At 47.5% G+C, this 19,778-nt stretch overlaps 1 protein-coding gene across 1 annotated transcript; it reads left to right on the top strand.

The window, feature by feature from the left end:
• Positions 1 to 520: 520 nt before the first annotated feature.
• Positions 521 to 19,551, top strand: SLC7A1 (solute carrier family 7 (cationic amino acid transporter, y+ system), member 1; the record flags this gene model as incomplete). The annotated part of the gene is made up of 10 exons (XM_010161036.1): positions 521 to 907; positions 5,117 to 5,275; positions 7,551 to 7,725; positions 9,990 to 10,114; positions 11,720 to 11,942; positions 12,770 to 12,909; positions 14,247 to 14,349; positions 15,807 to 16,018; positions 16,331 to 16,479; positions 19,443 to 19,551. Coding segments are annotated over exons 1-10 (1,765 nt in total), but the record flags the coding sequence as incomplete, so codon positions are not given.
• Between the last annotated feature and the right edge of the window lie 227 nt (positions 19,552 to 19,778).

Below are 19,778 nucleotides of genomic sequence, written 5' to 3'. Positions count from 1 at the left end.
CGGGGTCACTGACTGTAGCACATGGTCGTGTTGTGCTCTAGGGAGAGTGGTGCCTTATTCTGGGATGTAATGCTCACTTCTTAGTTCACCCTGAGACTTAAAATGTATGTATATAAGTACATATCTCTCTGTATGTGTAATTTTTTTTTTATTCCAAGCCCAGCAAAACCACTCTGAAATCTGAAAGATGGTGCTTGGTGTTTTTGGTTTGACCAGTCTGTGGGTTGGGTGGCTGTGGAGCAGGTGGGAGCTGGGGTGCAGGGCCCCGTCTCCCCCAGGATTGCGCAGGCTTTGCAGTGTGACTGGGAGTGGAAGCAGAAAACACTTTGGGTTCATTTGTTGTGATTCCCTGTGCTAAGCCCAGGTAAAATGCTGAAGGAGACGTTTTGCTATGTAAAAAGGTGGAAAGTGGGAAGATTGGTTTGTTGAAATGTAACAGGGCTGCCGCAGCGTACCTGTGCAGGGATGCTGTTTGGGGGGGGTTATCCTTGTCCAGGTAATGATGGCAGCATCTTTCTTACAGGCCCAAACACAGAGATGGAGTGTCAGAAAATTGTCAATTTTGGAAACCAGCTTCTTCGCCGGAAAAATGTGGACTGCACTCAAGAAGACAGTCGGCTCTCACGATGTCTCAACACGTTTGACTTAGTGGCTCTGGGTGTGGGCAGCACTTTGGGTGCAGGTGTCTACGTACTGGCTGGAGCTGTGGCACGGGAAAACGCGGGACCTGCCATCGTTATCTCCTTCCTGATTGCCGCCTTGGCTTCAGTGCTGGCCGGACTCTGCTATGGAGAATTCGGTGCTCGTGTTCCTAAGACGGGATCAGCTTATCTCTACAGCTACGTGACTGTAGGCGAGCTGTGGGCCTTCATCACAGGGTGGAATTTAATTCTGTCCTACATCATCGGTAAGTATGGTGGGTGCGCTGCAGGACCCTAGCTCTAGTCCAGGATGGCAGCCTAGTTTGTAAGATCAGCCTTGTTTGGGCACCCTCATTACTGTTACCAAATAGATGCTGCGCTCTCGCACTCCCCAAGGATTTCAGAACCCGTCTGTGGGTGTGTTGTTGGGGGCTGCTGTCAGCCAGTGAGGGGAGTGGTGTGCTGTGGGCTGGAGCTGGGTTATTGCTGTCGTGACTTACTCTGAATCTCCATGTCATCCCTTTGGTGTCCTCTGGCTGCTGCACACTTGCCAGGGTGCAAATTCGTGTCCCCTTTCCCGAAAAAGAAGCCGCAGACGGAAGGATGCTTTTACGCAGCAGCATCTGTACTTCTGTCTCATCAAGGATTAATTCCTTGTCCCTGAGACCTGTTTAAAGTATCTGGAGATCAGAGTTTTGTCTCATGAATGGCAGTAGGATTAAATTTAGGATGATCTGCAGGTTCACAGTCTCTGAAGCATCCAAACCAAATCCCTTCTAAGCCTTGACTCCCACTAGGAAAGGCCTTGGATCAAGCTCAGAGCACACAGCGTACAACTCGGCTGATACATTAAAACTAAGCCACACTTTGCTAATTAAGGAATCGTCATCTTCTCAAGCACATTCTGAGCACGCTGCTTGTCATCATGCCTGTAATTAAGGCTGCAACCAGCTTGCCAGATGAGAGTGAAGACTTACAAGTTAAAATGAAAACTGATGTTGTGCTAAATTATTAAAGGGAGAAGTTTGGGGTTTTTTTTAATGCGTTTTATGGGTTGTGTGTTACCTTGGAGCTTGGTTCCCATGATGCTGGGAAGGGTAAGATCATACCAAGAGTGATGTGGTGACATGGCAGCTGCTTGTCTGAGATTGCGCTGGCTCTGTTCTGTGCTACCTGAAACCTTTTCCTCCTCCTCCTTTCCGACTTTTTTTTTTTTTTTTAATAAGAAATGGGAGGATGAAAAGCCAGAGTTAATTAAACTCATCTCCTTAGGAAATCTGAGTCCTGTGGTTCTTTTATGAATCAGGCTCACTGCAAGGAGGGGATAAAAATAGTTTTTTTAAAAAAGTAAGCTTATAATTTCCTCCAGACTTCTAAAATAGACTCTATTTAGGCTACACCTAGAAAAATTGAACAGACTTCATGGTGATTTATCTTCTGTTCCAGAAAGGTGATGATAAATTGTCTCCTCCATGCTCCTCACCTAGTTGGTTATGTGGCCCTTCCCACCATGATACTGGACCACCAAAATGGCTGACAGCTGTGGATGCTCTCCCAAACCCCGATTCTGCAAATGCACTGTGAAAACATTTACGTACTGAACGTTAAACTCCCAGGATCTGGGCTGAGGCTGGTATTGCTGATATGCTCTCCCAAAACCCGATTCTGCAAATGCACTGTGAAAACATTTACGTACTGAACGTTAAACTCCCAGGATCTGGGCTGAGGCTGGTAATTGTGATCAGATACTGAACGTTAAACTCCCAGGATCTGGGCTGAGGCTGGTATTGCTGATATATATATATTTTTTTTTTTGCCCTCTCATAGTGGCTTTTGAACCACTGCCTCAGTTTTTATTTCAGAGTTGGCTGCTCAGTGAATTATCACAAGGCAGAAAATTCAAGTAGGTATTACCCATTAATGTGTTCAAACACAACTTTATTACTTTTAATGCAGTCCTGTGACAAAAATGCATGTTTGTATCTGGCTTCCTTGTAATTTGGGAGGAAGGGTAGCTAGGCAGGAAAAACAACGGGGGAGGGTATGAGCTATAGCAGGCTTCTTTTCTTTATCTTACTCAGTCTTTCTCCTTGGGCTAATTGCCCCTCTTGTGAGTAAGGACAACTCCCAGCAACTTTGGGGGTGTGGAGGAGAAAGATATGTTGGCGGGCTACGCTGCAGTTCAGAGCTGGGGGTTGAGAGGGGCAGAAAGCCAATTTTTTTTTTCTCAGTTGTGCTGCAGAAAATGCCAAACCACCGAAACCACGTGGGGTGGTGGGAGCCTGCATCTGTAATGGACTCGGCCAACTTGGTGTTTTCATGCTGAGGTTCTCAGATGGTGGAAGAAGAAATCCTGGGGTCCCAGGAATAGCTTGTAATTAATTGAAGTTACTTGGATTGAGGGCAGACTGGTGTTGGGTCTTGAAGTTGGGTGGTGAGCAAAAATGGCCGTGCAACTCATTGGTTGTGGTCTAGACAGAAGGAAGAAGGTGTCCAAGACCAGGATCTGATGTGAGCTTAATTCTTGGGTTTGGGGAACCATGCCAGATTGTGGGAAGCATTTCAGGAACTGGAAACTGGTGGGAGCCGGTAATCAGATGAGTCACAGCATCCCTGGTGAGTAGGTGCTGCTGGGATTTCCTGGGACACGCGGTGACCTGGCCTATGGCTGCTCCTGCAGCGAGCCCTGTGGCTGGGCTCAGCATCTCTCCTGGGAGCCACGTGCTGCAGGCAGGAACCACCTCGACCTGGCAAATGTCTTTGCACTGTGCTCTCTCCCAACAGCGAGATATTCTCCAGGTGTCTGCAATGCTGGAGGAATGTCAGATTTCCCCCACTCCCTTAAGGTTGTTGGTAAGAGAGAGTTCAGGATAAACAGCTGATAGTTACATGGAACTGGCATCCAAGCAACTGGCATCTAATAAAACACATGCAGGAGCTGCTTGTTCCTGTCCTAGAACATGAAAATATTAGAGCCAGGACAAAAAAAAAAAAAATATAGTGCTAAAAAGAAATAGTCCCTTCCCTCAAACGATGCCAGTGTTAAGCTGAAAAATGTAATGTGGTACACAATGATTTTTGGAGTTTTTCAAGATGAAATTGATGGCACTGATGTCCCACCTCTTTAAAAGCATTTTGCTGTCTCAGTGAACAGAAGAGTCTCCCAACAGGCCTGTTCCTCAGCTTATTTTTATCCTGTTGCCAAGCAGGACTGGGGCAGGGATCATTCCCAGGTGGGTGCTGCCCGCCGCAGCTGCAGAGGGTTTGGCTGTAGGTGAGCAGGGACATGGTTTGACGCGACTGCAGGTGCCGAGGTTGGGACCTGAACACGTGCACGCAGGTGAGTGTGTCAGGACAAACTGTTCTGGGTAGAAGGGGAGCCCTGACGGCCTCCTCTGAGGAACTGCTCTGCAAACCAAAACCAAACCAACCTCTTTTTTTAACTAGGTAATTATGTATAGCAGTAATTATATCATGCAATTAGATGCTGTTATATATAGCGTACTGTGTAAGACATGGGAAGTGTAATGATAGCCAATTTACTGCAGGAGAGGGAGAAGTTGGCTGTTAACCAAACCTACTTACTTTATACAATGCTGTCCCTGTCTGTTGGTAGCTCTCCACTGTTACTATGGCAGCTCTCTGGAAGGAGTCTTCTGGCCCAGACAGTGCCCCAGATTTGGTCATCCTGAGACACCAGGATCAGTCCTCATCCCGGCAACCTGTGTGTGGTTTGGTGCTCTTGGGAACCACAGCAAACAGCAGTCCCAGTGGGGGAAGCTTAAGCACTTGCTGCAGGCAGGAGTTGTGCCACTTGCTGGGATCATCACCATTGTCCTGCAGTAGGCTGACTTGCACTTGGATAACCTGTAAAGTGTATCTGAGCCTTTTATCCTGCTCGGATGCTGTAGCGCCGGAGATGGCGAGCAGACCTGCATGTTGCTGGAGTGCAGAGCTTACAGGGCTTGGTGAATGTTGCAGTCCAGGCTCTGCTGCTCCAGCATTGCACTGCCGGTGTCCGGCTGGCTTCTGTAAGGTCCTTCCTCTGCCTGGGCTGCTGTCACCCGGCTGGGGCTGCCAGGGATTTCTGCTGGTATGGGAAGAGACTCAGACCTCTCTAATAGCAGAAATTACCAGGATTGGGTAAGTTCAGGCTGCTGGGTACATAAGGAAAAAGTCAGTCTAGGCTGTATTTTAAGGCAAAGTCAAGATTTACTGAGAAGCCAAACTACTATAAGGGTGTTTTCATCTTGTCAGCTGAGTAGGAGTCTGAGACCCACCACCTGCACGTGTTACCTTGATGATAACGCAAGGTGCCAGGCGTGAAGACAGAGGAAAGGCTGCTTCCAGCACCTGGGGAGTGCATGCAAGGTTTCTTCGAGGCTCTCCAGGGCAAAAAGCCATGCAAGGTGCCCCCTCTTTGGAATGTGTGCCAGCCATGAAGGGTGATCTGCATCATTTCTGTCCTCTGGCAGGAACCTCGAGCGTGGCCAGAGCCTGGAGCGCAACGTTTGATGAAATCATAGGCCAACATATTGAAAAATTTTGTAGAAAATACATGACGATGGATGCTCCCACAGTGCTAGCACAGTACCCAGACATCTTCGCCGTGGTGATCATCATCATCCTAACAGGTAAAACATTGGGGAGGTTTGTGAGTCTTGGACCTCCTTCTGCAGTTTCATTGTTCGCTTTTGAAATAGGCTCAAAGTCCCTTATTTATTTTGGATATTTGCTACAAGTGTTGGATTGACCTGTATAGCTGCTGTGGAGTTAGCACAGGGCATAGTCTGTTTACGAGGTTTTTAGAGTGGAGCATTGTCGATATCTTTTGAACCACTTTTAAAAACTTCAATCAAATTTTATTTAAGGAAGAAAAGAAAAGACGACTTGTTATCCTCAATCAGGTATGGAAGTTTAACCCTTCCCGTGACAAATCCTATCACACAAGAATTTCATTCTGTTGTTCTGTCAACGTTATTTCCACTTTGATAATGTGTCAATTTTTGATGTCTTGAGCCAGGAAAGTGAGGGGGAAAAAAAAAAGACTCAGTAAGAATGTCATGTACTGCTGGTGGTGGTTTGGGGGTTTTTTTTAAATATACATGGGCTTCAGTTTGCAGCAATGAGTGCAAGACTCCAGAGCAATAAACATGTGATAAAAGAGTCAGGTCCTCTTTTCTTTTTTCTAAAAATTTGCCAAGGCTTTGATCAGAATTTGGAAAAGTTTTGAATATTTGTAAAGTTAAAAATCCTCTTGAACTTTAACCTCTACTCCAAGTGGATCTTGCAAAGCGTTGCCAATTTTAGGCAAATTTAAAAAAATTTTTAAAAAATCAACGCTTCTCATGTACCCCTCTGTGGTTTCCAGAACACAAAGACTGCAGTGTCACCCCAGCAAGGTTATCCCGACACTTCCCCCTGATGAGGATGGCCGTCTTGCAGCGTGAGCTGTGGTCATGGGAACAGACTTCACAGACTGTTGCTTTTGTGTCTGGGTTTGCATTTGGATCTGGGACTGTATCAAGGACTGGTGAAGTCAGTAGCAGCCTCTGTTGTCAGGATATCTGAGTGGGAGAGAAGATTTTCCTCTTTGTTCATTAGTATGGAATAGGAATTGCTCCAGTTGCAAATTAGAATCTGGTCTTTCACCTGAGATACAATTTACAAAATTTAGGATTCCTCACTTTAGCACTACCATGCCATAAAATTATACAGGTTACCAACGGCTTTATTTCCCTGCTTGAGGCAAATTCCCTCGATTTTAATAAAAGTTCAAACCATTCCGTTCTACAAGCAGCTGCTGAGTGAGAAGCTTTAGTCCCAGATACAAGCACTACAAGCTTTATTTCTGCTTGCACCATCTTGAGCTTCAGATTTCTACAGGGTACCTTACAAATTTTCCTGGGCAGGTGTGCAGTTTTATCAAACGCTTCCCTGATGTGGCTGTCTCAGCTTATTTCCTGTTTTAAAAGAAAGAAAGGTGAGTGGAAGGGGTGCTCCCCTCCTCTTGAAGTGCCTTGGAGTAGCAGTAAGGACACCCTGTTGTGTTTCACTTCTCTTACAGGCCCATGTGAAGTCTTTTTACCTTCTCCCTCAGCCGCTGCCATAGATTTGGGTTCAAGGTTTGGGTTAAAGATTGGGGTTCTTGAAAATCAGGCACCTGAAGAGCAAACATGACTTACCAGAGTGTGTTGTTCTGAGAAGCTGAGTTATGCCCCAGCGTGATGCTGGTTGCCAGAGCCTATAGACATGATGTTCTTCAGATGAATGCTCGTAAGACCACAGACTGAAATCCTGCTTTTGCTGAATTTCCTGGCAAAGCTCCCTCTGATTTAAATAGGAGCAGGATTGCCAAGATGCCACCTTCTTTTCTGCCTTCAGCACTAGGAGTAGCTGTCCTCCTGGATTCAGCCCTTGCTCATGCTTTTCACTGCTTTTAAGTAAAGCTAAATGCTGTTCATAACTTCTGCATGTGGCCAAGACCTCTAAGATGATGTTCCTTCATGAAAAACTGCCTGGGGTCCTTTCAGTAGGTCTCTGGGTGGAGTTTGAGGCTGTACCTGGGTGGCACAGTGTAGCACCATGAGGTGACCAGAGCTGGCGTTGGAAGTGCTGGAAGCAGCTTAGCTCTGTTAGCAAAGCACTTTACCAGGGGCACGTGCCAAATGTGCACGGGAAGGTGTGTCGCATCCCCCAGTAGTAATGTCTGAGCTGGCATCCTCGTCCTCCTTCGGGGTGAGTTAATCCTGCCCTACCTGGGCTCCTTGGCTCTGGGGAGAAATGAGGTGTGGTAAGTTGGGCAGAGCACAGCATGAACAGAGCCAGGCTACTTCTGCAAGCCCCCAGCGCCTGCTGCTGGTGGTAAAATACCTGACTGCCTGTCTGCCTTTTTTTTTTTTACCCCAGGGCTTTTAATTTTTGGCGTGAAGGAATCTGCCCTGGTGAACAAAGTGTTCACCTGCATCAACATCCTCGTCCTCGGCTTCGTCATGGTCTCTGGCTTCGTGAAAGGGTCTGTTAAAAACTGGCAGCTGACTGAACAGGACATTTACAACATCAGCCACAGTGTTTATGCAGAGAAGTAGGTTGGATCTTTTCTTCTCAGCTCTGAAATTGATGCATTTTCAATGGGGGTAGTTTGTGGCGTGATTTAGGAAACCAGTGAATGGGATAGCTCCCTCCTTTGCCCAGAGGCTGAGAGAGTTGGGCTTGTTCAGCCTGGAGAAGAGAAGGCTCCTGGGAGACCTTATTGCACCTTCCAGTACCTGAAGGGGCTACAAGGAAGCTGGGGGGGACTTTTTACAAGGGTCTGTAGTGACAGGACAAGGGGTAATGGGTTTAAATTGAAAGCGGAGAGATTTAGGTTGGATATCAGGAAGAAGTTCGTCCCGGAGAGGGTGGTGAGGCACTGGCACAGGTTGCCCAGAGAAGCTGTGGATGCCCCATCCCTGGAAGTGTTCAAGGCCAGGCTGGATGAGGCTTTGAGCAACCTGGTCTAGTGGAAGGTGTCCCTGCCCATGGCAGGGGGGGTGGAACTAGATGGTCTTTAAGGTCCCTTCCAACCCAAACCATTCTGTGATTCTGTGACATGCCTCAGGAACAAAGCTAGTTGCCGTGGGTGTTCGCTGAAAGCAGGCTGTGTTCATGAGCTGAAACTGATAGGACATAGGCTGTGTCAGCGTGGGCCTTGCTACAGAACTGACCGTTTGCAACCTCGTGACCAATACAGCATCCAAATTTGAGAGAAAAGAGCTTTTTAGACAACCTCCTACTATACCAGGCTGGCTCTGGGGCCTGTATGAAGTCATAGCTCAGTTTCTTGGGACACTTGGGCAATATCCTTGTGGCACTGCTGTACCTTTTGGAGACTTTGTCCCAAATGGATCAGTAAAATGAAGGCAAGTTGTACATTATTTTAATGCACTGCAGCAAACAACTCATGAATACATTTTTAATGACATTTGCAGCTTGGCCAAAATTTTCTCTTCCTATATAGGATCAAAATTACGTAGCATATAAGGGTTGCCAGTGATACAAGGCTCTTAATTTTTGCTGTACAACCCAGAGTGAGAGCCTTTAAATATCTCCATGTACATCAACTCAGTCCTGACTTGCTATCTAAACCCTTTGTGCTGGCGTGCAAGGAAGTACAGTTTTGGCAAAATCTGGAGAGATTCATAAATGTTGCATGAACTGAGTTTGGTTTGTGTACAAGCTCCTCTCTGTAACATTCAGCCTGCTGCAAGCAAATTGGTTCTATAGAAAAGCTTCCTTCCCTGCTGCTGTTCCCATGCAAGGAGCAATTAGTGCAGTAGCTTCAAAGTCTAACTGTAGCTCTTTGGCCCGTAGCACTTACTATTTTTGTATAATCTGTCTGTGGTTTGCTTTACTTCATCATTATTTCCAGAGTAATCCACACTTGGGTTGTGCTATTTCTGCAAATAACAGCCCAGTGTTCATCTAAGTCTCAGCAGAGCTTCTACGAGAGAGTTCAGATGCTTACACCTGATAAGACTTGCAGATTTGGGATTTACTCTAATTTGATTGCCTTAGTTCATCTTTACAAAGGCTTTTCTCTGAGAAAGTGACCCAAGTCTCTGCAACTGAAGGGTGTGTTATACATGACTCCACACAGGCACTTGGATCTGGGGTCCTGATCCGGAGCGCACTGGGATCAGTAGGTGTCTCTGTGTTGACTCTAATGAGCTTTGGATGAGGCTTAGCGAAGTATTTGGTGCATCGTGTGCAGGCTCCTGTCCTCCCTCAAGGTTGCAAGCAGGGTTTAGGTATGAGCTTGGCACAGTGAATTTTGGAGTTGGGAATGGAGGATTGGGTGGGTTTTAGACAGTTGTGGCACCCTGTACTGCTCCCTGATGTCTGCTCCCCTACACTTAGTGCCTGAGTTCATCTTAGGTCAAACATGGGTGGTTTATATTTTTCTCAGTCTCCAGTTTTCAGAATTACATGCTGTGCTTTTTTAAAAGCTTGTGTTTAAATGGACATGTGTTTCTACACACATGCACTAATATTAGGAGAGGAATTTTAATATTCATGTTATTTTCTCCCTGTCATAGCCAAGACATTTTTATCTGTCCCAGGAAACAGGTGTTGGGAACAAACCGTGAGTCATTTTTATGCCGTGCATTCCCCAGGCTGCTGCAGGCCAGGCCAAAGCTCAGCAGTGGGTAGGGCTTTGCATTTTTGCCTAGTATTTATATGCAAGTGTGTGAAGGGAGACCCCTGTTCCTTTGAACTCCAGCTTTGGATTTTGTTTTGAGCTGTATGAATAGTTTAGTTACTCCTGCCTCGGCAGGATGACTTCTAACCCAGTGCTGTGCCTTTCAGTCAAACACAGGAAGGAGAGCTCTACGGTGTTGGAGGGTTTATGCCCTATGGATGGAAAGGAGTCCTCTCTGGGGCAGCCACGTGTTTCTACGCTTTCGTGGGGTTTGACTGTATTGCTACTACAGGTAAGAGGGAAGATGTCTTCATTCCAGTTACGACCCTGGTCGCTGGTAGGTTGGCTTATGGTAATGTTGCACAGCACAGATAATGTGTAATTCAGGTCACTGCATTCATCATCCCTCTGAACCTCAGCCCAAAATACACTTTTGGCTCAGCTGCTCCGAATACTCAAAGTGCTGAGTGTTTCCAAGTCCCTGGACACTTGAGTGTTGAATTCTAGCTGCTGTGGCAGGCAGCTGGACCATATAACCCACGAAACGAGCTTTCTCCTTTTGCTTGCAGGGCCCAGTCCCGTGGTTGGTCGCTGATGATGCTGACCAGGTCAGGCTCCACAGAAAACACAGCCAGCTTTACCACTTAGGCAAACAGGGAAGGCCGAGGTGCAGATGCTTTGTATGACTGGTGGAGTTTGAACCTCTAACTCCAGATGATGCTTTAATCAACAGGTTATTCTGGAGTAGGGTTCTTCAGTGCCTTCAGCTGAAGATGCTCTGCTGGCTTGGAGCATTTAAAGTGCCAGAAAAAGAGGGAGCTTCTGGGGAATCATCCTAAAACTGTGCTTCAAAACAAGGGGGAGTTCTTATCTTCAGAGGGTCAGAGATCTCCTCAGAGAGAAACCGTCAGCATTTTAATTTTTCTCCTGGCTGAGAAGAATCTCCATTCCCTGGAGAAAGGAAGGATATCCTTAATTTCACATTTGGCAAGAGCTGAGTTGCTTCAGAGCTGGAGTGGAGGGAGAAGGATATCATCACAAAGACATATAAAGCAGTACTGCCTCTTGTTCCAAGGCATTGGAGAAGTGCTGACTTCATTCCTCCAGCCAGCCTAGGGCCTCTCCTTGGAGGAGAAACACATTCATCTGCCTTTGACTTGTAGGTGGATGGGTCTCTGCTTATTGGTCCATTCTCCTGAAATGCCAGACCTCAGGAGCTCCTGCTTGCAGAGAAAAGCAGCTCTGGAGAACAGGGAACGCTCAAAGCTGGTTCTTTGCCTGAATTACGTTGATTTTTTTTTGCTCGCTTTACACATTTTTCCCGACTTAGTTGTTGAAAATTTTCCATAAAAGCCAGAGGAAGCCCTTTTTTCAAGAGGGACTTTTAAAGGTCCGTATGATTTCCAGGGGCTGTACAAAGCTGCCTTTCCCTGGAACTGGACACCTGTGGTGCCATGTTCACTGCGTAGTAGCTGTGGTGGAGATGCTAACTGAAACTTTCACCCAGAGAGTTCCCTCCAGCTGCACCATACTTTCTTGTCCCATCATTTGTGATCATTGAACTCTCCTTGGGGCTGCACCGTCAGTGTGGTAGCAGCAGTAATTGGTGGTAAAAATAATCCTTTTTGGGGAAAGGAGTATTTTTAATCCAGTTTGTTCCTGTGCCTGAGTTTACAAGGCCTCCACAAATGTTTGTCAGGAGTGACTGGAGCAGCAGAAGTGGGAGCAAACCTCCCGTGGTATGCCGCGTGAATGGGGCAGGCCATCAGCAGCATCATGGACAAACCGTGCCTCACTCGCTGCCCACGGAGCCTTTGAAGGCCCTTGTCAGGATGCCCTAGGTTGGGATAAAGTTCTTGCTCATCATTTAGCTGATACTTCAATTTCTTTCTTCTAGGCGAGGAGGTAAAAAACCCTCAGAAGGCCATTCCTATTGGCATCGTGGCATCTCTGCTCATCTGCTTCGTGGCTTATTTTGGTGTGTCAGCTGCCCTGACGCTCATGATGCCTTACTACCGGCTGGACACCAATAGCCCTTTACCCAATGCCTTTAAATATGTGGGTTGGGATGGAGCCAATTATGCAGTGGCTGTCGGTTCCTTGTGTGCACTCTCTACCAGGTGAGACACTGCTCTTCCTTTGTGTATCTCTCAAGGCAAACATGGATCTCCAGATCCTTTAAAAAAATGGTGCATGTCAGGGCCTTACCTTCACTGTGTTCCCCTGGGTCGAGGGAGCAGAGACCGGGAATGAAATTCAGAGCTATTGACTTCAAAAGGACCAGGATTTCACCCTGTCATAGATTTCAGAGAGACGCTTGAGCAGTATCACTTCAGAAACTCCCATCTTAGCAGCAGACCCAGCAGGTGCATGGCTGGAATATAAATCTGGATTCAGTGACTATGTCACAGAGGCAGCTCTGTAGTACAGGCACGGTTTGCCCACAAGACATCCTGGCCTGCTGAGTGTAGGGCAGACCAGGTAGTGCTGGGTGCATCTTCTGGAGCATATGGGGCTTACCGTGTCCAGGGCTGTCCATCTGCAGGTTGGCTGCAGGACAGCCCTCTTTTTGGGAGGCAGGGCAGACCCAGAGGCAAACTATGTCGTGTTCTTCTGTACTCGAGAAACGTATTGTTTCAGATCAACTTAGACATACTCAATTGGGTGAGCATCTCAGAGGCCCGTAGAAGTTACAGCTGTTTTGCTTCCTGAAGGTCAAGCTGTTCTTATGCCCTGTGGCTAAGTTTAAGTGTTCAGAATTTCAGAGCTGCACCTCAGTTGCCAGCTATCAGCAACGTGGGTGTGCGGAGGGAGCCCTTGAAGGAGAAGTTGAAGTGAACGAAAGCCACCTGTTCTGTTTGTACTGCCATAAACTTGCTTTCGTTTGCCTGTCTGTGCTCAGCAGGATGTGATATAAGTAGATTATTTCCCCCTTCTGTGTCCTTAGTCTCCTTGGCTCCATGTTCCCAATGCCTCGAATAATTTATGCTATGGCAGAAGATGGACTTCTCTTTAAGTTTTTGGCAAAAGTCAATGAGAAGAGAAAAACTCCAGTAATTGCAACAGTGACATCAGGGGCCGTTGCAGGTAAGACCCAAAGACTTAAACGAATGCATGGAAAGGAGGCATAAGCTCATCCAGATAAGTCTGCCTGACTCTAGCCCACTTCCTAATCGGATGTACAGCACAGCATGACTTTCCAGAGCATGCCTGGAGGGGCTGGGTGAGCATGAATGGCTCGCTGTGTGCCTGTCCCTCTTTCTCAGAGCTTATTGCTGACATCCTGTCTCATGCCAAGATTTGCCTTGTCTGCTCCCTGGGTGCTCTGCTGGCCTTAAAAATAATTAATCCCCTGCAAGGGGGCAGCCAGCAGTGCCCCAGCATCCTTGTGGCCGTTGGCCTGGCTTGGCTCGGAAGACACCCCTGCGCTGCCTGTGGGTAGCAGCTCGGCAGAAGACGCCAGAGCAGCCGGAGGAAGGCAGATGGCCCCCGTGGCACGGGCGTTCGTTCATGAGTTAGTCACAGCTGGTAGCTGTCTTGTTCTCCCCTTCCTTCTCCCACCCCCCAGGAATATGGGAACTAAACCTCCCAGACGGCAAGGACGAGCACCTTACCCTCTTCTTGCAGCCACCCCCTTCCTCGCGGTGCCTAGCGAAGAGGAAAGCCTTGCTGCTTCCTCGCCACCCTCTGCTGCAAATGCAAGATGGGCTGTCAGCGCAGGAATGTGCTGTGTTTGGCAGGGTGTTGCTGTCGGACTGGCTCCGTGGGCTCTGAGCCCCTGCGGAAGGGCTCAGCTGCTGCCGCCGCGGCCTGCAGAGCCTCCTTTCTCTCACACCTTCCTCTTCCGGTGGCCTTGGGCCCAGACTGGGGGAAAAAAGCCAGATAAAGTAAGAAACCAAGTGTTTTGCAGTCCCTTCAGTTCTCCTCAGAGCAGTCCATAGCACAGCCCTTGCCAGTGGAGTGTGAAGGCTGGGCTGGTAGGCTCCAGGTGGTGTGTTGAGGGATAGGCTGGGCAGGCTCAGCTGCGAGATCCCTGCGCTCTTGTACGACCAGAGGGCATCCCCTGAGTGACTGTGGCGTCTGTCCTCTGCTTGGTCGCTTCTCCTTCTGAAGGCCTTTATACGAAGGTCTGTACAACCAGGGGTTGCCTGATGTGTAAGCAGGGTTAATCCCTAAGGGCTGGCAGTGCACACCTTTTCCTGGAAATGCCCATGACAAGGCACTCCTAACTCAAGATGGTCCTGTGGCGTGCAGAAGCCTTCACGTACCAAGTCCTCCCTCTCCCCATCCCAGGACAGCTCGAGTCCCCCTGCCAAGTCCTGAGCAAGTCACACATTTGCTGGATCGTCATTAATGCTCCTGAGATGTGCGTGTTCTGCTGTGGTACTGATACTTCTTCCTTCTGCCACCTTCCTCTCCTACAGCTGTCATGGCCTTTCTCTTCGACTTGAAAGATCTTGTGGATCTCATGTCCATCGGGACCCTCCTGGCTTACTCCTTGGTGGCAGCCTGCGTGTTGGTGCTGAGGTATGGATGTAGAAACAGCCTCTCTTGTACTACACAGACAGAAATGCACACAGCGAGTAGATGCCCTCATAGTTTCCATGGATTCAGTAAAACCATGAACATCTCCAGCAGGATCAGTGCCTTACTCTGTTAGAAGTCCTGAGCGCCCATGACTTCCCTAACCTAAGCTGAAAGTCGAGTATCCTCATTGTTTGGCACCTTACAGACAGTGGCACGCCCCCCATGAGGACTGTGCTTTGAAGATCGTGTTACTGATAAATCACTTTCTGTTCCGTGGCTTGGTCAGAGTCTGGTGGAGCCTTTTTACAAGCTCACAGCAGATGCGTTGGACCATCTTGCAGCAGGTGCAGGGACGACGCTGTACTGTAGTTCGGTTGTCGTGTGCCTGTGCTGTCCTCCCTGCCCCTTTGAAAATCCTTGCTGATTTTTCTTGCCCTTCTTTTCCTTTGATTTCCCAGCCTTCTCTTCTCCACACAGCCAGATGTGGCTTCTTAATCTGTTTTTGCAAACTGTACCTATCGTGTGGCATTTTCCCCACTGTAGATTTGCAGAGCTGAAAGCCTGTCTCGTAGCAGCCCAGGCAGCTGATGTGGTTACCCCCTTGACTACCTGATGAAGTAGCAGTGGAACTGTTTCCAAAGCTGCAAGGTGCTGCCACCAACACCCTGCTGTGGCTGGGCCCAAGGATGTCACTGCATTTCTCAATGGGCAGTGTTTCATAAATGCCCTCGTTGCATGTGCCCACAGAAACGATTTTAAGGTGTCTTTCAAAATGGCCTTTTCCCGTGGTCAGGCTTGTGGCTGATAGTCACAGGCAAGACCTTCTGTGAAAGAGCTGAGCCTGGAAGAGTGTGTATGGATCTGTGTGTGCGTCAGGGCCCCGTTGAATGAGATGCTGTGCACGCTCACCACAAAAAATGACCGTTCTTCGTTCACCCTTCCTTCCCTGGGTGGCAGCAGACAAGCTGGCAGAAGAGACTGGGGTATCAGGAATGTCACCGCGTGGTGGCATATTGCTCCTGGGGGGCAATATCTGCTCGGTTGTTAGCTCAGCCACCTCCATGCCAGAACGCAAGAGCTGATTCACCACAGATAACCCGAGAGCTCGGTTATGACTGTTCGTCAGTCCCCCTGCTGCTTCCTCCTCTGGTCCTCACTGCTATCACCCAGTCGTGTTTTGGTGACACGGGTGATCAGGTTTATGAAAGCGAGCACCGTCCCGTTTAAAACACTGACGTTACAGCCAAGCTGTCGGTGGTAATAGCTGACTGCATTTGCTTATGTCATGATGACATTATCCCTTGAATTTCCCCCTGAAACAGAAAGGTGCAGACATTCTATGTACCTCTTCTGGTGCTACAGTGATCTGGGGCAAAGCCATGACTTTCTGTGTGGCTTTTAAAGGAACAGTACCCTGTGCCAAACCAATATGCTCTGTTTCATTTCCCTTTTCCTAGGTATCAGCCAGAGCAGCCTAATTTGGCATACCAGATGGCTAGGACAACAGAGGAGACGGATAACAATGAGTCTGTGAGCACCAGTGAGTCACAGGCTGGATTTCTGCCGGAGGAAGAGGAGAAATGTTCCCTCAAAGCCATACTGTGTCCCCCAAATTCAGACCCTTCCAAATTCTCTGGCTCAGTGGTGAACGTCTCAACCTTCATCATTGGTAAGCCCTGGGCAGTGAGCCAGCTGGTAGGTCCTTGTACTCAGCATGGTGGGAAAGGTCACCTCCTGGCTGTAATTTTGATGAGCTCTTTTAATGCCCGAGATAACTGAAGATCTGCAAGATTAAATGTATGACTTGAAAAGAAGTGCGGATGCACATGGGGAAGGGCATCTCTCTTACACTTAGGTTTTTCATGTGTTGCTGTTTTGTTTGATGAGCTTTAAGATTCTGCTTTGCCTGCTTGTGGCTTTGTTTTCTTTTTTTAGGAACAGGAAAAAAAAAAATTAGCAAACTTTTGGTGTCTGTTCACAGGTTTCCTTATCGTGGGTAGCTGTATCCTAACTGCCCTTGAGCCAAGCATTCTGATAAAGGCTGTATGGATTGTTGCTGCCATCCTTGTTCTTGTTGTCAGCTTCATTATATGGAAACAGCCTGAAAGCAAAACCAAACTCTCCTTTAAGGTAAGTGTCCTGGGAGGTGTAGCTAGAGAAGAGCTGTCTGGGAGGTGGTTGGGGGAGGAAGTGCGTGTTGGCCTGTTTCAGAAGGGGGGATGTGCTGGTTTTGGCTGGGGTAGGGTTCGTTTTCTTCACAGTAGCTGGTGTGTTTTGGATTTGTGCTGGAAACAGTGCTGATAACACAGGGATGTTTTAGTTCCTGCTGCGCAGTGCTTACGCAGAGTCAAGCCCTTTTCTGCCTCTCACACCACCCACCAGTGAGTGGGCTGGGGGTGTGCAAGAAGCTGGGAGGGGACACAGCTGGGACAGCTGACCCCAACTGACCTAAGGGATATTTCATACTGTATGTCATCATGCTCAGCATGTAAATCTAGGGGAAGAAGAAGGAAGGGGTGGGATGTTCGGAGTTAGTGTTTGTCTTCCCCAGTAACCATTACACATGATGGAGCCCTGCTTTCCTGGGAATGGCTGAACTCCTGCCTGCTGATGGGAAGTGGTGAATGAATTCCTTGTTTTGCTTTGCTTGTGTGCACAGCTTTTGCTTTACCTGTTAAACTGTCTTTATATCAACCTGTGAGTTTTTTCACTTTTACTCTCCCGATTCTCTCCCCATCCTACCGGTGGGGCAGGGAGCAGCTGTGTGGCTGCTGGCTGGGGTTAAACCATGACAGGGGACTTGGCCAAATGGACATGGGAGAATATGAGCATGATGTAAGCCTTTCTGTGCAAGGCTGCCAGTGGAGCTGATGGTTTGAGCTCTCTGGCTAGCGTAGCTGTAAACTTTTCATAGTCTGTGCTCTTTGCATAAAGGGATGTCCTAGCAGAGCTGAGCTCAGCCTCCGAGTGTGGTTTCCTCTTGGGGTCTAACCTCAAATGTCAGCATAGGTGCTCTGCTGCAGAGCACAGCGTGGTTTGGCAAGCCTGCTGCTCCGCTGTGCCCCATGGACGTGGAAAGAGGGGCTAAAGGGTTTAGCTGAATGGTTGGAGAAGGGAATCAGGAGGGAAAGCCATGTTATTAGATCAGAAGTGACAACAGAGGACTTGGGAAGAGATGTAAATGGTGCTGGAGTGCAGGAGAAGCTGGGAGGGCGGGCCCTGGTGCAGAGATAGGGCTGTAAGGGAAGGGCAGGACAGTGCTTTTGAAAGCAGGTGGTTATAGGATGTGGAAGAGACAGAGACCAGAGGAAAAGTGGGTGGCTTTTAAGGGCCATGTCACATTCTGGGTACAGAAGGCACAGAAGGCGGGAGAACCCAAGAAGCAAGCTGGTGTGTGAGGATCAAAGGGGTACTCCCTAAAAGTGCACTTAGGCCCTACTTAGTCTCCATGGAGACTAAGGGATGACCATTCCCGAACAGCCTTAAGTATGAAAAACTCATTTTCCTGCCCTGTCCAAGCACACCATCCTTTCTATATTACAAAAACACTGGGATTGTTTTTTTTTTTTCCCTGGTATAATCCTGCAAGTCATGTTTTATCATACTGATTTCAGGCTGTGTCCCCCCAATTTATTAAATTAGTTTTAGACTCTAATCCCAGCCTCCAAACTGCTTTCATTTTGACTGCTGTTCAATTACGGTTTTTCAGAGTGAGTTCTCTGATTTTAATGATTTGGTTCAACCAGAGTTGCTAAGGTAGTGTTTGCAGCTCATCTTGGGATTCTGGTCCCAGAAGTGGAAACAGAAGTGTCCAGGAGCAGAAAACCTAGTCAACTAAACTGTATTTTCTAAACTTGCTTCTGAGGAGACTGCTTTGCCTTACACTCAGGATGTTTTTACCTCCTTTCTTTCCTCTCAGCCCCTACCCTGTCTGAGAAAAAAAACCCAAACGTGTCACTGCCAGATCTGTAACAGCTGTTTCTTGTCTCCTTGTCCTTTAGACATTTACAGCCTGACTGTCTAGTGATTTTTCTCCAAAGTCTCTCTGGGAATCCAAGGCTGACTGGTTTGTTCCCCAGTTGGTTTTCTGTGTTTGTTTTTAATAGGTAATTTGTCTCCTTTCTCTCATCTTTAGAGACCTTACCAATCTACCAAGAGATCTCAGAGATGCCTATTAATAGTTCAGAGAGCACTTCTGCAGTCTCTGGGTACATAACTCACCCGCCTAGGGAGTTTCATTTGTCCCTACTGACTTGCCAAAGCCTAATTTACAAAAATAGTCTTCCGTTTTCTAATTTGTGTGCCCATCCCCATTCTCTAATGATGTGAACAGCTGCTCACCATCATTTTTAAAATTCTTTTTTTGGTGAGGCTTAAATCAAGAAAGGCCTACAGCATTTTAGCCTGTTTCTTTTTGTAAATCTCCTTTTTTTCCTAAGGAGTGAAATTCACTTTCCTCTTGGTTTTGCCATATTCACAAACATTTCTGTTGTTACAATTTGTCCTGCCTGTAGTTGTACTTACATGTCTGTGCTATTTGTTTATATTCTGATTTTTGCATTTTGGCTTTACTGGCTCCTTCCTCTTTGTATCTCAGATCATTTAGGCATTTTTGGTACAGCTGCACTCATCTCTTACAATATTCCTGGTTTTCTTCTGCTCTGGGATAATTTGCACTATATTGCTTAATTACCTGGGTACCTGCTGGATGAAGTTCTTCAGGCCCCTCCTCTGACATTCCCCTTACCTTCTTTCTCCTGGTCTTCAGTTAGGTGCCTGTCATGACAGAGTCCTTGGTTTTCCTCTTTTCTCCTTCCCCCACAAGTATTTAGTGTTGCTGCTAGAATTTACCTCTTGCCTCCTTCCAGACCACAAAACAAGGACAACCATTCTTAAAACAGGTGACAGCAACATTCACATCCCTCTCCCGTGGTGGACTGACATCCTGCGTTTTGGTCTAACGCTGCCTTTTCTCAGATCTGGCAGCTGAAGAGTTGGTGTTGGCCATCACTCACCGTTTACAAGGGATGAGATGTTCTCCCGTACCCACTGATCTGCCCTGGGGGTGTAACGTGTCCCTCTTTCTTTTTCAGGTACCTCTTTTGCCCCTTCTTCCTGTTGTGAGTATTTTTGTGAATGTTTACCTCATGGTGCAGCTAGACCTAGGCACATGGATACGGTTTGCAGTCTGGATGCTCTTAGGTGAGTTTGAGAGATTAAAATATGCCATGTTCAAAATTACTAAATTTTGTTAACCATAAATTTATTACAGTATTCCTGGGGAGGGATTCTGCATTCTCATCAACCTGGGGCAACCTCAGTGACTTAGCTGAAGCCATTTAGGCTGTGCCTCAAGCCTTCAAGGGTCATGAAACCTTTGTGAGGACAAAACAACAACACATGAACCATCCTTGTCTCGAAACTGGAGA

The sequence above is a fragment of the Eurypyga helias genome, unplaced genomic scaffold, assembly GCF_000690775.1.
Source record: "Eurypyga helias isolate BGI_N326 unplaced genomic scaffold, ASM69077v1 scaffold3771, whole genome shotgun sequence".
In the NCBI taxonomy this organism is placed as follows: domain Eukaryota; kingdom Metazoa; phylum Chordata; class Aves; order Eurypygiformes; family Eurypygidae; genus Eurypyga; species Eurypyga helias.
Note: the sequence above shows the minus strand (reverse complement) of the source record. Positions and strands in the feature narration are given on the sequence as shown.